At 49.8% G+C, this 22,830-nt stretch overlaps 10 protein-coding genes across 10 annotated transcripts; 4 read left to right on the top strand and 6 right to left on the bottom strand.

The window, feature by feature from the left end:
- On the top strand, positions 1–849 carry CI109_105126 (uncharacterized protein; the record flags this gene model as incomplete). Its single annotated transcript, XM_032003146.1, has 2 exons — positions 1–249; positions 634–849. 2 exons carry the CDS (start codon positions 1–3, stop codon positions 847–849), a joined length of 465 nt encoding a protein of 154 aa, XP_031862468.1.
- Positions 850–1,432: 583 nt separating this feature from the next.
- CI109_105125 (ribosomal protein P1) lies at positions 1,433–2,052 on the bottom strand (the record flags this gene model as incomplete). Its single annotated transcript, XM_032003145.1, has 4 exons — positions 1,433–1,453; positions 1,515–1,760; positions 1,828–1,890; positions 2,050–2,052. The coding sequence occupies 4 exons, from the start codon at positions 2,050–2,052 to the stop codon at positions 1,433–1,435; spliced, it is 333 nt and encodes a 110-aa protein (XP_031862467.1).
- Positions 2,053–2,700: 648 nt separating this feature from the next.
- CI109_105124 (60S ribosomal protein uL30) lies at positions 2,701–4,124 on the top strand (the record flags this gene model as incomplete). Its single annotated transcript, XM_032003144.1, has 5 exons — positions 2,701–2,717; positions 2,786–2,801; positions 2,978–3,070; positions 3,438–3,870; positions 3,931–4,124. 5 exons carry the CDS (start codon positions 2,701–2,703, stop codon positions 4,122–4,124), a joined length of 753 nt encoding a protein of 250 aa, XP_031862466.1.
- A 420-nt stretch (positions 4,125–4,544) lies between these two features.
- On the bottom strand, positions 4,545–4,871 carry CI109_105123 (uncharacterized protein; the record flags this gene model as incomplete). The annotated part of the gene is made up of 1 exon (XM_032003143.2): positions 4,545–4,871. One exon carries the CDS (start codon positions 4,869–4,871, stop codon positions 4,545–4,547), a length of 327 nt encoding a protein of 108 aa, XP_031862465.2.
- A 496-nt stretch (positions 4,872–5,367) lies between these two features.
- Positions 5,368–7,710, bottom strand: CI109_105122 (uncharacterized protein; the record flags this gene model as incomplete). The annotated part of the gene is made up of 7 exons (XM_032003142.1): positions 5,368–6,291; positions 6,353–6,475; positions 6,533–6,711; positions 6,777–7,089; positions 7,176–7,300; positions 7,371–7,443; positions 7,525–7,710. 7 exons carry the CDS (start codon positions 7,708–7,710, stop codon positions 5,368–5,370), a joined length of 1,923 nt encoding a protein of 640 aa, XP_031862464.1.
- Positions 7,711–8,039: 329 nt separating this feature from the next.
- Positions 8,040–9,884, bottom strand: CI109_105121 (uncharacterized protein; the record flags this gene model as incomplete). Its single annotated transcript, XM_032003141.1, has 6 exons — positions 8,040–8,065; positions 8,136–8,467; positions 8,524–8,632; positions 8,691–8,847; positions 8,901–9,803; positions 9,882–9,884. The coding sequence occupies 6 exons, from the start codon at positions 9,882–9,884 to the stop codon at positions 8,040–8,042; spliced, it is 1,530 nt and encodes a 509-aa protein (XP_031862463.1).
- Positions 9,885–10,346: 462 nt separating this feature from the next.
- CI109_105120 (uncharacterized protein) lies at positions 10,347–13,643 on the top strand (the record flags this gene model as incomplete). The annotated part of the gene is made up of 13 exons (XM_032003140.1): positions 10,347–10,735; positions 10,804–10,878; positions 10,933–11,384; positions 11,435–11,499; positions 11,561–11,829; positions 11,892–11,985; positions 12,035–12,242; positions 12,290–12,405; positions 12,457–12,645; positions 12,700–12,819; positions 12,870–13,088; positions 13,138–13,445; positions 13,508–13,643. 13 exons carry the CDS (start codon positions 10,347–10,349, stop codon positions 13,641–13,643), a joined length of 2,640 nt encoding a protein of 879 aa, XP_031862462.1.
- A 261-nt stretch (positions 13,644–13,904) lies between these two features.
- Positions 13,905–14,696, bottom strand: CI109_105119 (uncharacterized protein; the record flags this gene model as incomplete). Its single annotated transcript, XM_032003139.1, has 4 exons — positions 13,905–14,112; positions 14,252–14,428; positions 14,517–14,567; positions 14,635–14,696. 4 exons carry the CDS (start codon positions 14,694–14,696, stop codon positions 13,905–13,907), a joined length of 498 nt encoding a protein of 165 aa, XP_031862461.1.
- A 1,352-nt stretch (positions 14,697–16,048) lies between these two features.
- CI109_105118 (uncharacterized protein) lies at positions 16,049–16,439 on the top strand (the record flags this gene model as incomplete). Its single annotated transcript, XM_032003138.1, has 2 exons — positions 16,049–16,325; positions 16,414–16,439. 2 exons carry the CDS (start codon positions 16,049–16,051, stop codon positions 16,437–16,439), a joined length of 303 nt encoding a protein of 100 aa, XP_031862460.1.
- A 182-nt stretch (positions 16,440–16,621) lies between these two features.
- On the bottom strand, positions 16,622–22,546 carry CI109_105117 (uncharacterized protein; the record flags this gene model as incomplete). Its single annotated transcript, XM_032003137.1, has 15 exons — positions 16,622–16,908; positions 17,025–17,110; positions 17,180–17,590; positions 17,660–17,735; positions 17,784–17,841; positions 17,897–17,977; positions 18,035–20,600; positions 20,653–20,979; positions 21,031–21,299; positions 21,357–21,758; positions 21,860–21,994; positions 22,080–22,198; positions 22,266–22,326; positions 22,394–22,468; positions 22,544–22,546. The coding sequence occupies 15 exons, from the start codon at positions 22,544–22,546 to the stop codon at positions 16,622–16,624; spliced, it is 4,956 nt and encodes a 1,651-aa protein (XP_031862459.1).
- Between the last annotated feature and the right edge of the window lie 284 nt (positions 22,547–22,830).

Below are 22,830 nucleotides of genomic sequence, written 5' to 3'. Positions count from 1 at the left end.
ATGTCATCTTCCCAAAGCGACATTGAATCAGGTCCATCCTGTCTTCCTACCGAACTCCAACCTCAACCATCTACATCCAAAACACCAGACGGGACCTCGACCGCGACCGCGACAGCCAAACCCACCTCTTCAGTATTCTCAAGAGGAGAAGACGTACCGGTTCATAATGTACCGATGCGGGTCATACATAGACCGTTACCTAGCGAATTGGATGAGGAGAAAGTGAAGACGTTCATGGAGGAGATGAAGGTGCGTTTGGGTTTGGGTTTGGGTGTTTGCGTTTGGATGATCTGCTGATTCGATGTATTATGCTCCATGTTCCCCTCGATCGCTCACTCTGTGATTTTCTCGACCGTGCCTCGAATCGCTTCTAACATCTGTCCTTTTTCGTCTTACCGTCTGTGTTTACACAACCGTGACACCACTCACTACCTGCTCGCTCGCACCGCTCGCACCGCTCGCTGAACCTCGCCTGTCATCTTCTCACTCTACGTGCCCGACGTCGCTCACACCATTCGCTATACCTCGCCTCATGTCATCTGCCTCGCTTCACTCACACCACTCGCTATCGCTCTTGGCTCTGACTCTCCTCACTCGCAACACTCGCTATCGCTCGTGTTGCTCGTACTGCAGTCCGGGGACACATTCACCCCTATCGAAATAATCAAAGTGAAATCCCCACTCAAAACCAACCCCTCCGGTCCACCCGAAACGTTCTACTTCGCAATGGGTGGATGTCATAGGTACGAAGCGACGAAGAGACTTGGTTTGGAAAGTATTAGAGCGAGAATCATAGAGGTTCCGGCGAAGCAGATGAGAGTGTATTTAGGGGCTGGGTCTCCGTTCTAGCGAAAGCGCGGAGCGGAGCGACGCAACGCAACGCAGAGTGCATTGCAGTGTATAGCTGGGTGCAGTGTAGTTCAGTGCAGGGAGACGTGGCAGGATACTTTGTCACAAGATTAGAATCATAGATTGACTACACTATATCGGATATGGTAGAGTCTGAGAAAGACAGTAGAAGAGCGGTCTGCACTCCTTAAATTAGACACATAGATGCGATAACTTAGACAACGACGACATCACGTAAGAGACAAGTTGGGATGCTCTGCAGTGCTGATCCAGACGGGGACATCAGACATGGGCCACAGCCTCAAAGGACAGGCAATTGGCAACCTCGAGTACGCGATAGCCGATATCTCAGACTGATGGATTGACTGATGCTCGTATCCTGATCACGGGATTGAGAACAAACGAAAGCACCTGCCCGTTTCGAATCTTGCCGGCAACACGACTTTTTGAGTCCTCGAAATCCCCGCAACCTTTGCACCACATCACAACGTAGAGGCGGCACCAATGCATATATGTACGCTATGCAAAAAGTACCAAACTCGAGAGGGGTTTTGGAAAGAGTGTATTGACGTTGACGATACGTTTAGTCGAAGAGACCGAAACCCTGCGCATAAATTCAATGTCAACTTCAATTCCCTATCAGTGAAAGACTATGATGAACCCACCATGTCGTCGTCGGACTCCTCCTTAGCCTCCTCCTTCTTCTCCTCAGCGGGGGCAGCGTCACCGGCAGCGGCCTCGGCACCACCAGCAGCGGCGGGGGCACCAGCGGCAGCGGGAGCACCACCACCACCAACGTTGGTGAGCAAGTCCTTGACGTTCTTGCCGTCGAGAGCCTTGGCGAGGAGGGTGGCCCAGATGGGCTCGAGCTCGACCTTGGCGGCGGTGGTAAGAGCGTTGATCTTGTCACCCTATAGATTCGCAGAAAATCAGTATTTCATTGCTCACTCAAAAACGGTGTGAAGGAGGGAAACCCACGGTGATCTCAATACCCTCGTCGGCGAGGATAAGAGCGGCGTAGGTAGCAGCAAGTTCGGAAGACTGAGAAAGGAGAGATCAATCAGCACGAAGTTCTCCATTAATCATCCATTAAACCCTTCGCTCTCTCTGTCTCCCTTTCTCTCCCTCCGTTCAATTTACTCCTCTCTTGCTCCTGCTGCTCGCCTATCTCCTCGTCCTCGTTGCGAAACATCTACTCACCATCGTTGTACGTAAACCTATATTTAAGCCGGTGGCGGGAATACGTGTAGCGATTTGTTTGATGTAAAGAGAAGAAAGTATAAAAATGTCGAAAATGACAAGGACAAGTTTGAAGCGTGCAGTCTGACAGCGAGCAGTGTGAGTGAGTGAGTGAGTGAGCGGTGAGTGAGCACGAGGCAGTATGGTGGCCTGTATGCTGTAGTGGGCGGTGGTGGTGGAGTATACCGAAACACAACTTTTGGTAGACGAGGAATTTCGTTGGTACTGAATGTGGCACTTTTATGACGTGTAATACCGTTCACTCGTTGTGGAATTGTTATCAATCCCTTTATCGGCGTTTTGATCGGAGTTTGGTTCAAACGAAATTCAATTCTTTGGCTGTACTACCTGTATCCATGCAAAGTTGCACCATACCGGGGAACTGTACGCTGTTTTGGTGGAGAGAGACTCACACTCTACTGGCACTCGGACACTCACTGGCTCTCAGACTGCACTCACTCTGCACACTCTCACTCTCACACTCCTCACTCACACTCTGTGCTTGCACTCCCTCGCCTCACGGTGGCATCCCACAACTTTGCGTCAAAGTTTCCCCTCATTACTTCCCACTCTCCTTTCAACCTTCAAGTCTTTCATCAAATACACTCAAAAATGGCTCCTTCCACTAGGTGAGCTCATCGTCCCTCGTCTTCACAGTCGACCAGCAGCTGATCATCTTTTTCTCTCCCCCTCGCAGCGTGCCTACCCACGAGGTGAGCTGAGAATCTTTTATCGTCGGAAGGGAGGACTATGTCGAAGGGAAGGTTGAGAGCGATGGAACAAGGAAGGACTATCACTCGGCCTCCCCTTCGACAGAGTGTGACGGGACAGAATGGAGGACGACAAGAAGGAAGAGCAGGAGCTGATGATCTGTCTTGTTGGTCTGTAGCAAATCGCCGTCCCCGAGACTTTGCTCAAGAAGCGACGAACCAACGAGGCCACCCGAGAGGCCAAGTTGGCCGCTGCTGCCGAGGCGAGGAAGGTGAGCTTGTGTTCTATCCTTCTACCGTGATGAGGTGGTGTGTGAGAGAATCAGGACGGGAACGAGATCGACGGTGCAAGAATGCTGTGGGGATCGTACGAAGGACTGATATGGAGGGAGTTGAAGGGGGAAGGACACGACGTTGTGGGGGCTGGCTGTTATACAACACCCCCTCATCATCGTGTCTACGCATGATGCATAACTACCGACGTCAGTCGGCATTCGGCTAGCTTAACGCGATGCTGTCTGTAATTAACCATCTTTCGGGGCTGAAACAAAATTTTATCTTCTCTTATCCTTATAATACTTTGATGGTTGTGATGAGTTTGGTCGCTGACATGCGCATCTTTGTGCGTCTCTGTCACAGGCTCAAAAGGCCAAGAGAAAGGTCATCTTCAAGAGGGCCGACGAGTACGTGAAGGAGTACCTCAACTCTGAGAAGGAGGAGATCCGACTCAAGCGAGAGGCCAGGAAGACCGGTGACTTCTACGTCGCCGCTCAACCTAAAGTCTACTTTGTTGTCCGACTCAAGGGTATCTCCAAGATCGCCCCCAAGCCCAAGAAGATCCTTCAACTTCTCCGATTGCTCCAGATCAACAACGGTGTCTTTGTCCGAGTCACCAAGGCTACCCAGCAAATGCTCAACCTCGTCAACCCTTACATCACCTACGGCGAGGTCAACCTCAAGGCTATCCGAGAGCTCGTCTACAAGCGAGGTTACGCCAAGGTTGACGGTCAACGAATCCCCATCACCGACAACTCTATCATCGAGAAGCAGCTCGGCAAGTACGGTATCATCTGTGAGCGAATCCTTCTTTCTTGCAAATATATCCAAGATGTTATACTAATATATGTCACAGGTATCGAGGACCTCGTTCACGAGATCGCCACTTGCGGACCCAACTTCAAGCAGGTCACTTCCGGGCTCTGGCCCTTCAAGCTCTCCAACCCCAACGGCGGATGGAGGCCCCGAAAGTTCATCGGTTACATCGAGGGTGGTGACGCCGGTAACAGGGAGAAGGCCATGTCCAAGCTCGTCCACCAGATGGTTTAAACGGGTTTTGGAGGTGGTGTGTGGTAGATGGACGAGGGGGATGATCTTGTTTGGATGATTAAAGGTCGTTCAAACGAGTAGGATAGGATGGATGGAGGGGGTTGTTGATGCGTTTCTCATTTCTTTGCATGTAACCCAATCCACGACCGTTTGTCTGGCAATTGCCGGGCGCTGCAGATCGCAGCCGAGTCATTTGAATCCATTGTGAACGCGAATATGGGAATCGTTAACGTGACGGCTTGGTACTGACATAAACTATTGCATGTTGAACATGTTGGATTTGAGCTACAAATGATGTCTCGACTAATCTGACATATTACAAGTGGTACATTCGTGGTCCATCATGTTGCTACACAATCGACCTCCATTCTCAACCATCCTTCTCATCATAACTCCAGATCCTAATCTCCGTTCCACTGCTCACTTATCAGTCCACCCTTGAACGCCCAACAACATCCCTTCGCTCTTCATATCCTCCCAATCCAACTCCTTCTCCTCCTCTTTAGCCATATCAGTCCATCCTTGAATACCCAAGAGAGCTTGAGCAGCTTTGAGGTCGTCCCACGTCAGTTTGTCATCCTCGTCCTCGACATGGACAAGGAGAGAATTGGGGGTATTCTTGTCAGTGGTGGTGCTGGGAGAGGTGGTGGGGACGATCATCACGGTTGGAAGGGAGTTCTTGGCTGCTGCAGCCGCAGTAGGGGTGAGGGTGACTTTCTTCTCGTTCATAACGCTGCGTGAGTACATGATTTCCAATCTTGTCTTTCGCTTTGTCTTTCGTCAGTTTCTGATATATGCTCGTTGTAAATCGCAGAGATCTAGTGCGGATAGATCTGGACGCCGTTTGTTTCTCTTATACCTTGGGCCTTGGGTAGTGCCGTGGGACAGTCTTACCACCATCCTCGCAGTGGGTTTCAAAACATAAAGGATTGACGAGGAGAGGGGTGTCTATCAATGGATATCATACATAGGAGGAACTTGAAGTATCCTTTCACCAAAACTTTCTTTTCACAACCCCCCTCCGCTCCTGGAGACAGACTCGACGCAGACGTTGTTTCCACTACACATTGAATGGACGGTTGTTAATCACGAGTATCATGTATAACTTGATACAAAGCAAGAAGGTTAGGTTACAGTCTGCGTCGGTGAAGAAAGGACAATCGTGGCTGAGCCACACACCCCTTGCCCTTGACATTGTCTTGCACGGTGGCAAGTACCTGTGCATATCACGTGTCCATGCATATCAACTTGACAGCCCTACCAAATCTACACAAGCCCAGAAGAACCATTCCACACTCCCCGCTCTTGGATCATCAATCTTGCTCAAGATCACTTTCACCAGAGACTGTGGCGGAATCGCAGCTGACCTAAGTGCGATCGCGATAGCTATCAGTCCAATCTTTGTGAACGACGGTTGTAGATGTTGTGTATTTGAACCTTGATTAAGCGCTGTGTATATCCGGAAGCACCCAGAGAGGTTCTCGAGGCAGAGTAGTATAGCGTTAGCGACACTGACAGCATATGCGGTCGTAGGTGAGATCCAAAAGTATGCAATAACTGTGCCAACGAGTCGAATGACAACGAACGATATATCGGCCCAATGCTGAATGACGTCGATTTTGACTTGTTTCCGACTTCGTATGATTGGTGTCGTTCGATTCACTGTTTGCGTGACACCTCCTCCGCCACCACCACCTCCTATACCCCATCCTGCTAACAGACTCTCCAAACCCGTCTCGTCTTGTCCTCCTTGTTTAGGGAACATCCTCTGCTTGTTCATCGCAAACGTATCCCAGTCCAACTTGCTCGGTGGTCGCATACCGTCATCATCGTCGTCATCGTGTCCGGGGACCATCCAATTGTTAGGTCGATGACTGCTGGGTAGAGTGACCGAAGGCGAGGGTTCCCAGTCCATTGGTTCTGCTTCGGATCCCGGCTGAAGTTGCTGGTGATACAATGATGGCTGGCCAAATATCGGATTAGCCTGTCGAGTCGGTGTTCGTGATCCGAGGGACAGGGCTGAAACGCCTGAGGGCGAGGTAGGATGCGGTGGGATGTTGTAAGAAGATAGGTGAGGTACTGGAGACGGGTTGTGAGATACTGGACGAACGAGTTTGATGGCTACAGGTCGTGCGACCCGAATCCTGGCGAAGGCATGGAGCATCAACTGCTTCAAATGTCAGCTCACCTGGAGAACCCTTAATCGTTGGGCGTGAACGAAGACGTACAGCTATTTCCAACGCAAATGCAGCTTTCATCCCCGCTGTCGTCGACCAATCTAGCGTGCTTTCGTTGTACCAGATCCTTGCGGATACAGCCACGCGAAGGATCATGATACAAAACATATTGCGCTTCACAATTACAATCTATCAGCCAGAGATCTCTTCCTATAAAGATGGTGGACTTACCACCCATATTCCCCTCCCGTGGACGTTCGCCTTATCTCTACTTCGAACTCGTTGTAACCAGTTCGGATCCCATGCTATCCAAAGAATGGACAACGCGTGAAACATGAGTAAGGCAGTAGGAAGCGAGAAGGGTGTGGCTCGCCGCAGAAGCTCATCCTGGCGGTCCGGAGCGAGTATAGCTGTTCGTACCGATATGCTGTCAGCTACGTTCTGCCGAGTCTACGTGGGAGACATTGTGACTGACCAGTCACCCCTTGAGCCAAGCTGAGACCAAGCCCTATCCAGAACAACATCCCCCTCACTCTCCATACCAAGACATCGCCCCTACTAACCCCTCTCAGATCACTGATCCCTCCTTCTCCGACAGAACCACTCGTCGTATTCGCTGCACCTCGTTTCAGTGCTGATCCCCACGCTTCGACCTGAGCACGATGATCGCTCTTCGCCAGAGCTTCGTCGACGGCCGGTTGACAATTAGGACAAATGGGAGGATATCGACTGTGTAGCTTGGACAGATAGGAGGGTAGTTCGGCGAAAAGGGCTGGGTAGGATGGATCCTAGAAGGTGTGTCACGTTAGTAGATGTTGGCTGATAATGACGTATACCGGAAGTGATTGTGGAAGATTGACGAAAGTACACGTACATCATCATCTGGGAGATAGTTTGCCAACATGTTCATGATCAATGTCTGGTTCGCAAGACAACTATGACAGAAAGGCGAGGTCGATGACGATGACGATGATGGGAGATGTGAAGATGATGGTTTGGCTAAACGAACGGTGGACCGGTGTCAGCTTGCAACTCTGGAAGAGGCATTCGGAGTCGATGAAGCGCTCACCTCGAAGTGAGAAAGAAGCGGTATTGTAGCTCGCACTATGCATAGCAGGTAGATCCGATATTATCTCCCCTTTCTGTACCACCGTCATCCCATCCATTAGCTCGACTATTACCATCATTTAAACAAACGGCCTGTGACTACGAGCTGTGCTCACCTCGTCTTTGATATTCCAACAACCGCATCTCTCACATTGCCAATTCCATTTTGTCCCTACCTCTGCTATCCTTCCTTTCCCCTTCCTATCGTTGAGAGATGAAGCGTGAGGAGGAAGGAGGGAAGGTGAGAGACAGAAGAAACATTGGACAGGTTGAGGTCGTGTTGCCGAGCGGAGGAATGGCATTCTGCTGAAAGCGCGAACTTCCCCGCGACGAAGAACTGATCTTCAGTCTCGCAGCGCTCTTGAGTGATGGATTGGGTGTTGACTTGGGAAGATACTGCAACACTGGAATGAGGTAAGAGAAGCGAAGATTGTGTGGAAATGACGATGTTGATTTTGTAATTTACGTCGCGTGTCTCAGACGAGATTCAACGTGGCGGGTGGCAAAACCGGATGCCCCATAGTGCATATGTTCTCCACGGGATGGGCAGAGCAGTGTCCCGTCAATGATGTACAACATGCATAGTCCTGTGTATGGAAGTTCGACGCCAGTCCCCTAGCCCGATATCTATCTACTTGTGTTCCTTGAGGACGGCCTCTACCAAACAGACGATGTATCAGCAACAGATCTTCCTCAGCAGTTGCAGCCACGGCACACTTCGACTCACTCTTTCTCTCGGCCTTTGGCTTCTCCTTGCCCGCTCTCGAATGAGCTCTCCTCCTGTCGTCTTTCACCTTTCTCGACTCTATCATGTCCCTCTTCAACTTCACCGCATTGTGAATACTGCCCGGAACATGTCTTCGCTCGTGCACCTCCCGAACACCCTTCTCCTTGGAGAATCGCTCGACGAGCTTCTTTCGGTACTCGATGGCTTGTCGTTCTTTCGTGGAGACGGGGCCAAGTTTCTTGGATGCGTCAGATTTCCAGATTCGGACGTTACCATCATCAGAAGCGGAGAGGACGAAATCGGCCGTAGGTGTGTAGGTGACGTCGAAGACACTAAGCAAATGGCAATCAGTATACCGCCTTATGTACGGAAGTTTGGAAACACTCACCGTTGCATTCGCTTGGTGTGGTAGACGTCTCTGGACTTGCCAGACTCTCGGTTCCATAATCGGACAGTTCGGTCATATGAACCAGACACGAACTCTTCACCAGTAGGACCTATGTCACGCTTTTAGTCAGCTTCATGCCCTCGTCCAGAAATCTTATTGACACTCACTCCAGTCACATCCCATAACACCACCAACATGACCCTTGTAGATCTGGTTTGGTGACTCGAGCTTTCGAATGTCGAAAGTGTACAAGTTGTGGTCCTCCGATCCCAGTAGTAGGACGGTTGGAAGGGTAGGACACCATGAAAGGCAATTTGATCGGAACTGAACAGCGCTGTCAGCATTCCTGTCGTATATTTTTGTGCAGTCATACTCACCTGCATCATGATTCTTCTCTCCGCCTTGCCTGTCCTGATATCGTACAGACACATCGTCCTGTCATTGCCCACACTTGCCAACACACTCGTTTCACTCTGGTTGAATCGCACGCCTGTAACAGTCTCCATCGAGCTTCCGAAGGCAAGAGTTGATAACGGTGCTGATCGATTCTCGTCCCATATTTGAACTGTATTTGAGGCCGTAGCAAAGACAGCGTCTGTTCGATGGTGATCTATCGAGTTGAATCCGTTCTTCGAGGTATATGTCATTGTCGGTTCGAGATTCTGACCGAGCGCATCTCTCTTCGCAGCGTCAATGGACAGACCACCGCCTTCCTCCTCGTCAAACTCCATACCGGACTCTCCGATCGCTCCAGCTGTATCGAGGAAAGAATTTGAGGCTTCTCTTGATCCTGAACCGAATTCGTTCCCCTCAAATACTTCTTTGTCCTTTAGACCAGGTGCGAATGCCTCACTCCTCCAAACCTTGATAGTTCCATCTAACTTTCCACAAGTGACCATCCCTCTCTTCCCGTCTCTCGCTTCGGACGTCCAACATATCCCACCGACCATACCCTTGTGCGCATTAGGGATCTTCAACAATGGTCGACGTAATGCCAAAGAGTGCACAATCACTTCACCATCACCTCCACCACCAGCAACGACAGCAGCTCGACGAGGATCTTTCCCAAGGACGTAAACACCATCCTGATGTCCGCCCAAGGCATCGACGAATGGTTTCGCAAACATTCGATCCATCTTGGCAGCAGTTACTGCTCGGGTGTATTCACGGGGTTTCGAGAAGGGATGTAAGTGAGGCGCGAGGTTTCGCTGGAGTGGATGTTGGGCGGAAGAAGAGGAAGAGAGATGATCGTCGAGCGATCGACTGATAACTTTGATTTTCTGTACGAGATCATTAGCTTCAACCATAAGAGCCGCGGTTCACAAGCAGGGGGAAGTAATAGTGGAGAACGGACGTACCATTTTGGATCGGTTCAGACAGCTTTGAACACCACAAGGTATAGAGAGGAAAGTTCTACTGTGCCCTCGGACTCTTTGCTACGCTGTGAAGGAGGTTTCTTGATAAGCTGTATCGTCGTAAAATGTGCTGGACAAGCTAGTTGTGCAGATCTTTCATGTTCATTGCTTCAAGCAACTTTCAAAATCTCGCCGCTCAGAGCAACAAAGATATGCAAAGGCACGTGGGAGTGACATGACGTGTTAATTACAGTAAGACGGAAACAAATCTATCCATGTAGGATGAGTCACCTTGCCACCCACCGTACTCGCAGACTCGCTGTTGTCACTATCATCCACTCGACTCATATGGCTAGCTGAGAATCAGCATTGGACAATTTCTTTCAGTATCTAATTTGTACTTCACCCTCGTCGGATTTGACAGAGCAGGTGATCGCCTCTCACCTTCGTATTCGCTCGACTACAAAGATGAGCCGCTCCCCCTCACCCGTCTCCTCGCTCGACTTCTTCGAATCCGACCCTTCCGACGAAGAAGAATATGCCCCAGTCCGACGCCGTGTGCCCGGCAAAGCAGCGGGTGGGAGCAAGAAGGTGGCGAATGGCGGTGGTGGTGGAGCTGCAGGTGGATCAAAAGGGAAGGTGAAGATCAATTTGACGGCATTACGACGGGCGAGGGACGTCGAAGTTGCTCATCCTGCGGACGGACCGATAGAAGAAGAGGATGATGGTGTGGGAGACGAGGACGATGAGGGATATTTCGATGGGATGATAGGCAAGAGAGCGATCGACCTGTCAAATCAACAATTGAAGGCGGATCATGGTTTGAGACCGCTATGGGTAGATGATAGAGGAAATATGTATGTCATCGCGCTACTGGTTCCCGTTGGGATATCGAGGCCTTAACTGACCTGGTGTGATTGATCAGCATCGTTGAAGCTTTTGCACCGTTCGCCAAGCAGGCGCAGGACTTCCTCGTTGCTATTGCTGAGCCTGTGTCACGGTCAGTTGGTTAGGTTGTGCCATCGGTGTGGGCGTTCAACTGACAAGTCTGCAGTCCATCTCTAATCCATGAATACCGAATAACGAAACCCTCCCTTCACTCCGCTATGTCTATCGGTCTCGAGACCAAAGTCATCATCGAGGTTCTTTCGCGTCTATCCAAAACACCCTTGAACCATCGTCTCATCGCCCGTATCGAAGAATGGACCGCGTCGTTCGGAAAGGTCCGATTGGTGCTGAAAGACAATCGATATTTCCTCGAAACGAGCGTACCGGAATTCCTGCAAACATTGATGCAGGATGAAGTGATTCGGAACTGTAGAGTGACTAGGGAGAAAGAGGCTGGCCCGACCGTATTTGGCGCCGAGCAAGTAGCGAGACCGAGAAGAGATTATGCGATTCCAGGAACAGAGGAGGCGAGACGAGCAGAGAGGGGAGAGGCGGAACCCATACATCCTACAAGAGAGAATGATGCGGTGTTAGGTGCTGTAATTGGCATTGGAGAAGGTAAGCTCACCATTCCTGTGAACCTTTCAATCAGCTGACATAGCTTGCAGCGGACGAAATGGATGACGAGGATGAAGCCGTACATTCCTTTGAGGTCGCAGGAGAGCGGATGGAGGTGAGCTGTCTTTCGTCTAGGTTAAACACGACTTACTTAACATGCCTTCATTCCTTTGTAGGACGTCCGAAGACGGTGCAAAGATATCGATCTTCCCGCGCTCGAAGAATACGATTTCAGAAATGACACAGTCAATCCCAATCTTGACATTCAGCTTAAACCCATGACAGTCATCAGACCCTACCAAGAAATGTCACTGGCGAAAATGTTCGGTAACGGTCGTGCGAGATCTGGTGTCATTGTCTTGCCTTGTGGTGCCGGTAAGACTCTGGTCGGAATCACTGCAGCGTGCACAATCAAGAAGAGTGCTTTGGTCTTGTGTACTTCAGCGTGGGTCACTTTGGACGCTACACACGTGCCGGCAGGAGTGACGATTAACTCCCCTCATGTAGTGTGTCTGTTGCCCAGTGGAAGCAGCAGTTCTTGCACTTCTCGAACATTTCCGAACGTCAGATTTGTGCTTTCACTCAAGGAGAAAAGGAGATGGTGAGCTACGATAAGTCAGTCGACGAAATTAAGCTGACCCTTATTTCAGTTCACCACGCCCGCGGGTATTGTCATTTCAACATACTCCATGATTGCAAAGACCGGAAAACGAGCCCACGATGCGGAGAAGATGATGCAATTCTTGAGATCGAGAGAGTGGGGATTCTTGTTGTTGGACGAAGTTCACGTCGCTCCTGCCGATATGTTCAGAAAGTGTATCAACAACTTCAAGGTGCATGCCAAGCTGGGTCTTACAGGTGAGCTAGCGTTTCTGCCAAGTGGTGCGAGGCTGACACGGTAATAGCGACACTTGTGCGAGAGGATGATAGGATTGGCGATCTGGGATATCTCATCGGACCAAAGCTGTACGAAGCGAACTGGATGGACTTGGCGAAGAATGGACATATCGCGACAGTTCAAGTGAGTAGGCTTCCAGGTCAGTTCTCAATCCTGTGGCTGACATACTTGTAGTGTGCGGAAGTGTGGTGTCCAATGACGCCTCAGTTCTACCGAGAGTATCTCCGTAACCCATCTCGAAAGCGAATATTGCTACACGCCATGAACCCGAACAAGATTCAGGCCGCTCAATTCCTGATCAACTATCACGAGAGTCGAGGCGACAAGGTTATTGTATTCTCGGACAATGTGTTTGCTTTGGAGGTAGGTGTTAGATCGAATCGCTTCAGTTTGGATCAACGCTGACATCGGGTTTAGGCTTATGCGAAGAAGTTGGGGAAGTCATTCATCCACGGTGGAACGCCTGAAGGAGAAAGACTGCGTATCTTGTCCAGATTTCAACACGATCCTTCGATGAACACAATCTTCCTGTCCAAGGTGAGTCACGTCTGAGCGCAAAGAAGCACTGTACTAATGTCGGTGTCCAGGTCGGAGACACATCCATCGATCTTCCAGAGGCGACGTGTCTGATCCAGATCTCCTCACATTTCGGTTCCCGTCGACAAGAGGCTCAACGACTCGGTCGTATCTTGCGTGCCAAACGAAGAAACGACGAGGGTTTCAACGCCTTCTTCTACTCGCTTGTTTCCAAGGATACCCAAGAAATGTACTATTCGTCCAAGCGTCAGGGTTTCCTTATCGACCAGGTGTGTATACTGTTTTCCGTCTATGAGCTTTACTGACGAAGCGCTGCAGGGATATGCTTTTAAAGTCATCACCGAGCTACATGGTCTTGAGAGCATGCCGAACCTTGTCTTTCCGACGGTAGCGCAGCAGATCTCCTTGCTTGAAGAAGTGCTCAACACCGGTGATGCTGCGAGCGAGACGGCCGATCATTACATGCGTTTAAACAACGGCAAGCACATGAAGAGGGTCGCTGGAGCTCAGCCATCGTTGTCAACCGGTGCTGGATCAATACCTGCGGTTCAAAGGTTCACTGCGCCCTTGGAGCATTTGTCGGGTGGACAAAACCTCAGTTATAGAGAACAGAATAAGAGCATCAAGTGGGTATTGTACTCCTCTCTTCTGATGTCGAGTTACTGATGTGTCATCTTTCGATTTGCAGCAAAGAGTTGTCGAGAGAAGAAAGACAGAATAAGAAGGGTAAGTCGGGTCAAGGTGGAAAGGAACAACATCCTTTGTTCAAGAAGAGGAAACTGGAGATGGAAGCCGTGAGAAAAGAGAGGGGTAATGGGGCGTAGAATATATCACAGGACAAGAAGCGCAAACAATTTGTAGCAAGCGACGTAGATACATATTTGTGTCAGGCATCTATGATGCATCTGTTGTAATAGTACTTGCTGTATTTGCAGGTTGACGCCAGGATCCATACATCAAGTACGACCCACTGGTCAATACCCAAATTCAACACTGCTCTATCGTCCCAGCCCTATCATGCATTTCTACAACTCATCGCTACGCTCCACCCAGTGACTCCATCCTCCTTGCAAATGTGGAGCGCATCACTTCGACACCTCTCCTATATCCTCATTCCAAACTGATCCTTGAGGACTATCAATCCAGTCTTTCATCATCTTGGTTATATTCTCATCGTTGAGGTTGACGACCTCGACACCGTTGTCGCGAAGAAGTTGTTCCCCGCCTAGGAAATTTTGGTTCTCTGCGAGAACGACGAGGGGGATTTTGTAGAGGATACATGTTGCGGAGCACCTGTGGGGAGGGGAGTCAGATATATGTTGATCAGGTGGAGAGGGAGAGAAGTGCCATATTATCTGATGACGTGGGGGAGATAAGACCATAACAGATGATTTAAAGGTGGAAACAGCGTATTGGAAGGGACAGGACTCACATGATACAAGGTGACAATGTAGTGAACATTGCACATTCTCTCAATAATCCCTCTGGTACTCTACCCAAGTTCTCGAGACAGTCCATCTCGCCGTGTCGGACATTGGAAGAGAGTTGTACTCGGTTGTTGTGTCCTCGTGAAAGGACTCGAGATGTAGGAAGGTGGATAAGTGCGGCACTGTGCGACAGTCAGGTAAGCTCTAACATGCATGGGTGTGATTTACCAGGGGGAAGGCACTTCTGGGTATTGAGGCAAGATTACTCACCCGATGGGGATACCGCCTTCTGATCGTGATTTGAGAGCCTGTTCATATGCCCTACACGACAAAACAAAGATCAGCTCTCAGCTATCGATCGCTTATCTTAGTCAAACCAAACACGCACGTCTGCATAAAACGAGGATAATCCTCGGGAGTCGCTTTCTTTTCTACGGTGCTGGAAGACATGATTGAGGAGAAAATTTATCGATGATTGAATGAGAGACGGAGGAACCGACAAAGAAGCAGACGATTCACGATATGCATAAAGACTTGATGATTGCTCGACTCACACAATGAGAGAGCATGTGGTCCCCTCCTACCACTCGTATGGAAGAGAGAAAACAAATTAATTAAGCGGGCTGAATCGGCGTTTTGCGGAATCGCCGAGATAAGATAAAGCTCTGACAGGCGGGGAACTAAGCGAGCTGATGTCTTACGCTGACTGAAGACGACGAGGAAAGGAAGAGCTTTCTGCATAGTCACGGGGATGTCTGGACACCAGATGGGTTCGCTGGCATGCGATTGATGTACTACAATCGGACGAGCTTTTGCCATCTAGTTTGGGACATGGCTTCTACCAAAAACGGAAGGGAAAGGAAAACAGTGCCATCAGGGAGCCCGTCCTAAGAAAATTTTGGGACCATAAACGTATGATTGACGTCCATTTAGGTATCATTGTCCTCTTGAATACCTCCGAGCAACAAGAGAGAGAGTCAGAAGTGATAATACCAACCCTCGCCGTTTCCACATTCGTGTCGAGATCACTGACTCTGAATAATAAGTTATACGATGTGCTGAATCGTGTCTAGTGTGAGAGTTTGGTCGAGGTGCAATTGCAAGTGCAGGTGTACTCAGTAAAATTTCAGCTCCTGTACAAGTGCGAATCGTGAAACGCTTCGATAAAAACTTATATGATCGTTGTGCTGCTGCATCAACGCAAAAAGGTCAGATCATGACATTAAACCGTCCACGGCACGTTTAGTAGTATGGAAAAGAGAGTGTTGAAGGGGATAATTCTTCACAGGCGACGATACTGTATTAGAATGGTATTGTACTCCACTCGTTCTTGCCCCGGGCATGCAATTCCCACTTGCTGCTACAGTAAGAGTACACGTACAGCCCAGGTCGACATTGGACAGTGCCAAGTCGTTTCTTGGTGTACGACATGGACATTTCGTCCCAATGAAAGGAGACGATGCCCCACACCTTCCTCCGTTTCGTATCATGTCAATAATGGCGTGATGGCTACCTTTACGCATGATGTTACCTTTGCAGGAAGATCAAAGGTTGGGTGTTCCATATTCGTTTTGCGAACGAAGAGCCTAATCGTCTCTGCACAACAAAAGACTATCCCCCCTCCCCCTAGGAGACAGGACGACAACACTCTTTTTTCGTTTCTCAGTATCATATTGTATACTTTTCTTCTTCAGCCAGAATCGTATCGCCATACAGATCTATCAAGTTGAAACCAACACAACAGCACATTTCAGTACACCACGAAACCCATTTTCCTACCCAATTTACAATACACTGCAATCATGCCAACCACCCCATCCACCAACAAGACCACCACTACCAGCGACAGCCTTTTCTCAGGCAGCGGATCCGTTGGCGCCATGTCCATTTATTCTGGACAAGGCACAGGCGCGGCGACCGGACCATCATCATACCTCACTCCATTTCCCTCTTACCAGAAGAGGGAGCCAAAGACTCGGGATCAGATGGCCGATGCAATATTTTCAAGTAAGAAACTGCAGTCAAAGACTGGGACGAAGGATACAAAACAAACCTCCTCCTCCTCCTCCTCCTTTGGAGGTGAGTCAAGTCGAATTGCAATGTGATCAAGTCGGTTTGCTGAGCTGATATTGTGCCTTGATTTGGGCTGCTAGGTAATCTCTAGTAGACATCGCTGTCTCGATCGCCAGGTGAGAGTACTTCGAGCAACCCGGCGGACTTCTTATGGCGTAGTTCTGGATATGTGTGTTGGAGCAAGGTGTTTCTTTTGACGATGAAAATGTACATGTCGTAGCATGCGTTGATGGATATATGCAAGATGATGAGTTAAAGCCATATACGTTCCTTCCAAAGTCCCTATTTGTACAATCGATCAATCACTCATATGCCCCCAAACCCATTTCTACACCTATCAACTCCAAACATCTCCTCGCCAACTCTCTCGCATTAACCTCTATCAAATCACCCCCGTCTCCCGCATCTACTTCATCATTCTCGCCTTGAGACAGAGAGGGTAGGTCGAATAGCTTTGCTTGTTCGGAAGGGAAGATCCACATTGATGGCATCTGGTTTTGGATGAAGCTGAATTCGAGTAAGAGAGGGTAAAAGTGGAATAAATGGGATCGAGAGGAGGTCTTGTATACTGCAGCAAGGGTGTCGGAACCTGAATGTTAGGGTAGCTATCAGCATATGTCTGGGCTGATGCCTTGTCACGGAGAGTGAAGAGAATGTGGTACGGTCACAGCGTTGACTAGACGCGACATCTTCCGCCACACTCACCTGGCTTAGTGGAGCTCATACTCCCTTCCCAGACCCTCATCGTTGCCAGATGTCTCAAGATATACAACACTTCCTCCTCCCTAGCTCTGTCAGGTGAGGACCCATCATTAGCCTAACCCCACATTGCAGACAACAAGACCAGAACCGCCACTCACCGACCAAGAGGTAATTGTCCTCTGAGACGCTTATCATCCAAAAACCTCTCCATCGGTTCCTCGAACCTCTTCATCAAAGCAGGTATCGTCAATCCCGCCACCCGTCGCTCCTTCTCACTCCCATTCTCACCGGGCTCTCCCTTCGTCGCGGCGGTAACTAACAGGTCCAAAGCCCAATATCTCAACCCTTCTTGATGCTCAGGTATACCAGGTGCAGTCGTCCCACCTCCTCCGACAGAAAGTCGGACGTCGTAGTGATATATCCTACTAGCTTTGCGTAAGACTTCGGAGAATTGGATGTTTATTCGATCAGGGATACGAGTGTCGCCCAGACGAGGTAAAACGGCGTAAGTAATCTGGGTGAGATGGTCGATGACGAATGTCTCGTCTTCTGGTGTGACTTCCTCAGAGCTATGAGTTTCGCGAATCGTTCATCAATACACAACGCCGAACATAACGACGCACAGCGCGCCAGCTCACCTTTCGGCCAACAAGATACCACTGAAGATCTCCATGATCTGCGCCCATATGCCCTCAAATCGCTCCGCAACGATGGCTGCGACTTGATCAGCAAACTATCATCATTTGTCGCTCATCAACTCACTCTCCACATCTAGGGTAGCAATCACCAAATCCAACACCGACACCAGCGTGATCATCGCCTTCATCACATGTCAGCTCTCAGTATAACGGCTTGCACACAGATAGCACACTCACTGTCCTCCATAGTGGCGGGTCGTCACCGAATCGATTCGGTGCCGGACAATCGTACTTCAACTTGATCGGTATCGAATACGCCTGATCCCCTTGAAGTCAGCTCCTTGTCTGAGATAGGCGTGATGAGCGATAACTCACACCCAGCACACTCTCTACCGTCCCATCCTCATACAGTGTTTTGTCTCTCGCCTTCTTCTCCAGCACCTCTCCCATCTTCGGCATTGCCCACTTGCTCAATGCGACATACGTCAACTTCGAGCTCATACTCTGTTCCCCTACGCCCATATACGCCAACGACGAGAACTCTGCCAAATCGCCCAGGACGATATTGGCTCCGAACGACTTGGAACGGGAGACGAGATTCGAAATGGATTGTTGGAGTGGCGACATCGTATCGTTATCTGGTCGATATTCCGGTGATCGCGTGTATGTCATGATTGATCGCAAAATGGCAGAAAGCTGCGATAGTCTTTCTGTTTGCTCGGTCGATAATTGATCGTGAAGCAGTGATGCTATTCGGACCAGCGCCACGAGATTATCTTGAGTATATGGTTCTCCCTCAACAAAGACCTTCCCCATCTGAACAAACGTCTCCCAAGTCGCATTGACGACGCTCGCTGTGTTCCCCTCCACGCCTTTTTCCACGGCGACCAATACCTTCTCCAATGCCTTCAAGGCAGCGGTACAACAAGGTCGAGGCTCGTTTGCGAATGCGTGGTATATCTTATCGAGGAATCGCTGATATATCTCGTCGAATGATTCCAGTTTCGCGATCGACGACAAGAAGGACCCAAAAATCGCGCCGACAGACGTGAGTGCGAGGACTTGCGATTCGTCACTCTGTGCAGCGTCAAGGAGAGGGAAGATCACCTTGCCAAAGACGTCTTGCCACAAATCCGGAGATAGGCCGAATCCGTATAGCTCGACACATCGGAAGAGAGTCTGCATGGCGCTGCTCCGGACCTCAAGTCGTGAATCTCGGCCTAGTTCCAATAACTCTGTCAGGAGATACAACCATAATTCCTTCGAATCGCCCTGTACTGCATCTGACACGTTCCACAACAATCCGATAGCCGCAAGTGTGATATTGACGTCTTCTCTTTGTCGACCGAAACATCCGAGACAAGCGATACATCTCCTCATCGAATCAGCATCGAGAGAGGTGAGGAAATCGGTACAGATAAGTGTGAGCGAAGGAAAGGCAATTCGAACGAGATTTGCGTTTCCTCGGGAGAACATTGACGGTCGACGGGGATCGGCAAAGGTCGAGGAGGCTGACGAGTCGGCACGCTGGAGCGATTGCGATGCGGGTTCTTCGGATTCCTTGCATACATCATCGAGCATTCCGAAGATCGTCGCCCAGCCGACGGATAAAGCGTGACCAGAACTCTCAAGTAAGTGGTTGAGCGTCTGGTACCCAGAGGATCTCACATCGTAGTCCGTCGAGACCGAGAAACTGACTGGGTTGACATCGACCTGACGTACCAAGACGTCAAAGACTTGATGTTGTATTCTCGAATCCTTGCCAATCCTGACCGAAGAGAGCAGCAGTTCTCCTAATGTATCGGAAGCTTGTGTTCGAATAGTCGATGGTGCGGTGAGATGTCTCGCAACAGCCAGAAGATGTTGCGTGATCACCTTCCATCCCACTTCGGGTTCTTTCGTCACGATCCTACTCATATTCAGTGTCGAGACCACCCGTAGTTTGGTCAAACTGAAAGACCTTTCTCCGGATTTAATACTATGTGAAATGTTGATGCCGCTTGTTCGCCGTCGCATCTGATCTTGGGAAGGTGAAAGAGCCATTGTAGGCGTAGAAGGCACAGAGTGGTCCGTCAAGTCGACGACGATGGATCCTTTGGCGTCCAGTCCTATCATCTCAGCGCTTAATTGGCACAGAGCAGTGATAAAGGTAGTGAAGGCATCATCGGGTAGATCTCTTGAGGAGTCGAACAGGGCATTGACAAGAAGTTGTATTGATTCAGGATCCAGGTCTTTCAGGATATCAGGCTTTGTCTCCGCTATTGTTGTCTCGTTGATAGTCCGAAGAGCGCCTGGTGTTGAGGGTACGCCGGGTGATCCTTCCGTTGGTCGTCGACTGATTGTGGGCTTCCGAGCCGCGAACATGAAATTGGCGTTTTGTAATATCTCCAAGACGTCATGCCACGCTTCGCCTAATGTCGGTCCTAACACTCTCGCTGTGTTCACTGTACTCCTCAAGCAGGCCATATTTCTCTCGGAAAGACTAGGTGGTCCTGTGGCTCCCCCAACGCCTAATGCCGAGAATCCAAGGGCGTCTGCTGCGATCCCTCCGACGTTCCGTTGGGAGTTTGGCGCTTCTAAATGGGTCTGCATCGCTGAGACGACAGGTGGTGGAACCGCATACTTGCCTAGAGTACTGAGGAAGGCGTCTCGGGGAGTGTTCAGCTCGAGTAATCCACATGCGATCGTGAAATCTTGCAAGGCAGTCAGGACCTCGGAGAAGATCGTGTCAGACAGATTTGTCGCGATGCAATATGACAGGGCAGCCAGAAGTGCTGGCCAAGAGGACGAAGCCATATCTCTGACGATCGTCGGCGTGATGTCGGACTGGGCGACGGTGGTGTAGACTCCCTGGGCGATCGCGTCAAGCGATTGGAGTGCCAGGAGGTAAATGTAAGTTTCGGGCACGAGAGGAGCTTCCGCTTTGTCATGTTGATCAATCCTAAGACTGATGTCAGAACTATGGACATTTTCGCTAAAATTGCCAAACTCACAGCTTTTGCTTCATTGACGACTGCGGTCCTAATCCACCCCCTGCAGATCCAATCATCGCGTTCATGGTCGATACCCCGACACTCGCAGCAGAGGCAACCATACCAAGACCCATATCGAGGTATCCCGCGTGCGAAGTAGCTCCAGGACTAGTAGGATCGGTGTTGGGTATGCCTAGACCGTGCATCTGGTTACCGATGCCGAGTAATGCAGGTTTCTCGTTGACTAAACGACTAAGCGATGATACGAGTTTGTTGAACAGTCCCGGTCCGTCGGCTTGATCGTAGTGCGCATAAATGTTCTGAAGCAATTTCGGATCACCACAGATTCTACACCCGGATCATCAGCTGAGTTCATACTGTGGTCCAATGACAACTCACCCTCGCAGTATTTCCAGGGCTAACACCCTTAACCAAGGCGGTACCTCCTTCCCTTTACCCTCTTCACCCTCCGAATCCCCCATACCCATCTTGATCAGCGCAATGAGATACGTCTCCACCTGCTTTGGTAGTTGATCTGTGAAAGATCTGATGAGCAGGAAGATGAGTCTACAGACGCGGAGAGCGATGGGGAATGTCGGTTTCTCGGCGAGGAGTTTGAGCAGAAGTGTATCGAGGGAATTTTGAAGAAGGAACAGGAGTTCAGGCCGCTAAACAGACGATAACATCAGTCCACAGAACCTTCAAGCACCACAAGTATAACATACCTGTTTCACACCCTCCTCATAGCCGCTCAGAATGCTCTCGATCAATTCCAACCCGAAGGTTCTATGCAAAGTGTTCAACTTCAACAACCTCGGCTTCTCCTTTTCTCCTCCTCCCCACAGACTGAATGAGGAGCCATGACTCCCCGCCGAAGCAGTGAGGAGACACAGATCCGAGAAGATGTTGAACGTGTCCATAGCAGAAGGCGAAATGTGTAGTTCAGTCGGAGGTTCTGTAGCGAATGTCAGAGGCAGGAGTGTCGTCTCGGAGGAAGAGGAAGAAGGAGAAGGGTCGGTGGATACTCGGTCGAATATGAGCATGACAGCTTGTCGGAGTGTGGCGGCTGCAGTGGAGGAGACGACGGATACTCGAGAATCTTGTAGCTTGAAACAGAGGAGGAGCGCCTGAAGGGGGGGGGGAGCATGTCAGCGAGACATTCCGGTAATTGATCAAACCAGGTCTCTTGACGAGACGTCCTGAACAGCGAATAGAAAAGAGCACTTACCGTACCCAGAACCTCATCGTGAACATCCTTGTTGAAGGTCAAGATGGACAACAACGTCTGAAGTATCCTCAACTGTATATCAACAGCTTGATTCGCCACGCTCGTCAACGTCGTCAACACTTGTGGAAGTTTGACCTAGACACAGATACGAGGAAGTATCAGATCAGGACTCTCCAGTACAGTCTCAACCCTGCTATGTCTGAAGGAGTTATCAACTTACAGTGGGAACACCACCTAATGCTACTAGTCGTTGTAAAGCTGCGATACTGATCCCTATAACTTTTGCAATCTTCGTCTTGCACCCCAAGGTGATAGGTTCCAACAACGTATCGGCATTTTCTACACCAGTTCTCTCCAGATTTAACATCTCTCGCCCATATATACAAGTTTGGCGTTGGTAACTTACGATGTAGAATTTCTTTCCCTAAAGCACCGCCCTTTAGAAGTTCCAACGCAGCTTCGCTTGCCTGTTTCCAAGATTGGGAAAACAATCAGCGAATCCTCCATGACAGAGCTTGAGCTACGAAGACTCACATCTCTAACTTCTGGATTGCGTCTTTTGGTCTCGACTGATAAGGCTTGAAGCTCCGAGACGAGAAGATTGTGGTCCTACCAAACAAATGCAGGCGGCGAACGGTCAGCGAGAACAATACAGACCCGGGGAGGATGTCTTGGCTAACTTACCATTTGGGACTGCCTATGTTGTTTTTACGTCGTCATACACTCTAATGTCAGGTCTCGCCTTCCAGATCCCGTCGTAGTTTCCGGTCCAGAGGATGATGAGCAGATGCGTGATGAATGGATATGTTGTTCTTTATAGTCTCTCATAATGTTGTCGCCATGTACTTGCCCACTACTCTCTGTGCTATGTTGTCGCGTCATGATCTTCGACTACGCGTGGCAGCAATCGACAAGAGTGGCGGCGCACACCGCACCGCATACCGTAGCGGCGGAAGGAGACTCAACGCAAT

Source organism: Kwoniella shandongensis, chromosome 9, assembly GCF_008629635.2.
Source record: "Kwoniella shandongensis chromosome 9, complete sequence".
In the NCBI taxonomy this organism is placed as follows: domain Eukaryota; kingdom Fungi; phylum Basidiomycota; class Tremellomycetes; order Tremellales; family Cryptococcaceae; genus Kwoniella; species Kwoniella shandongensis.
The sequence above is the reverse complement of the archived record's forward strand: the minus strand, read 5'-3'. Positions and strand labels throughout refer to the sequence as shown.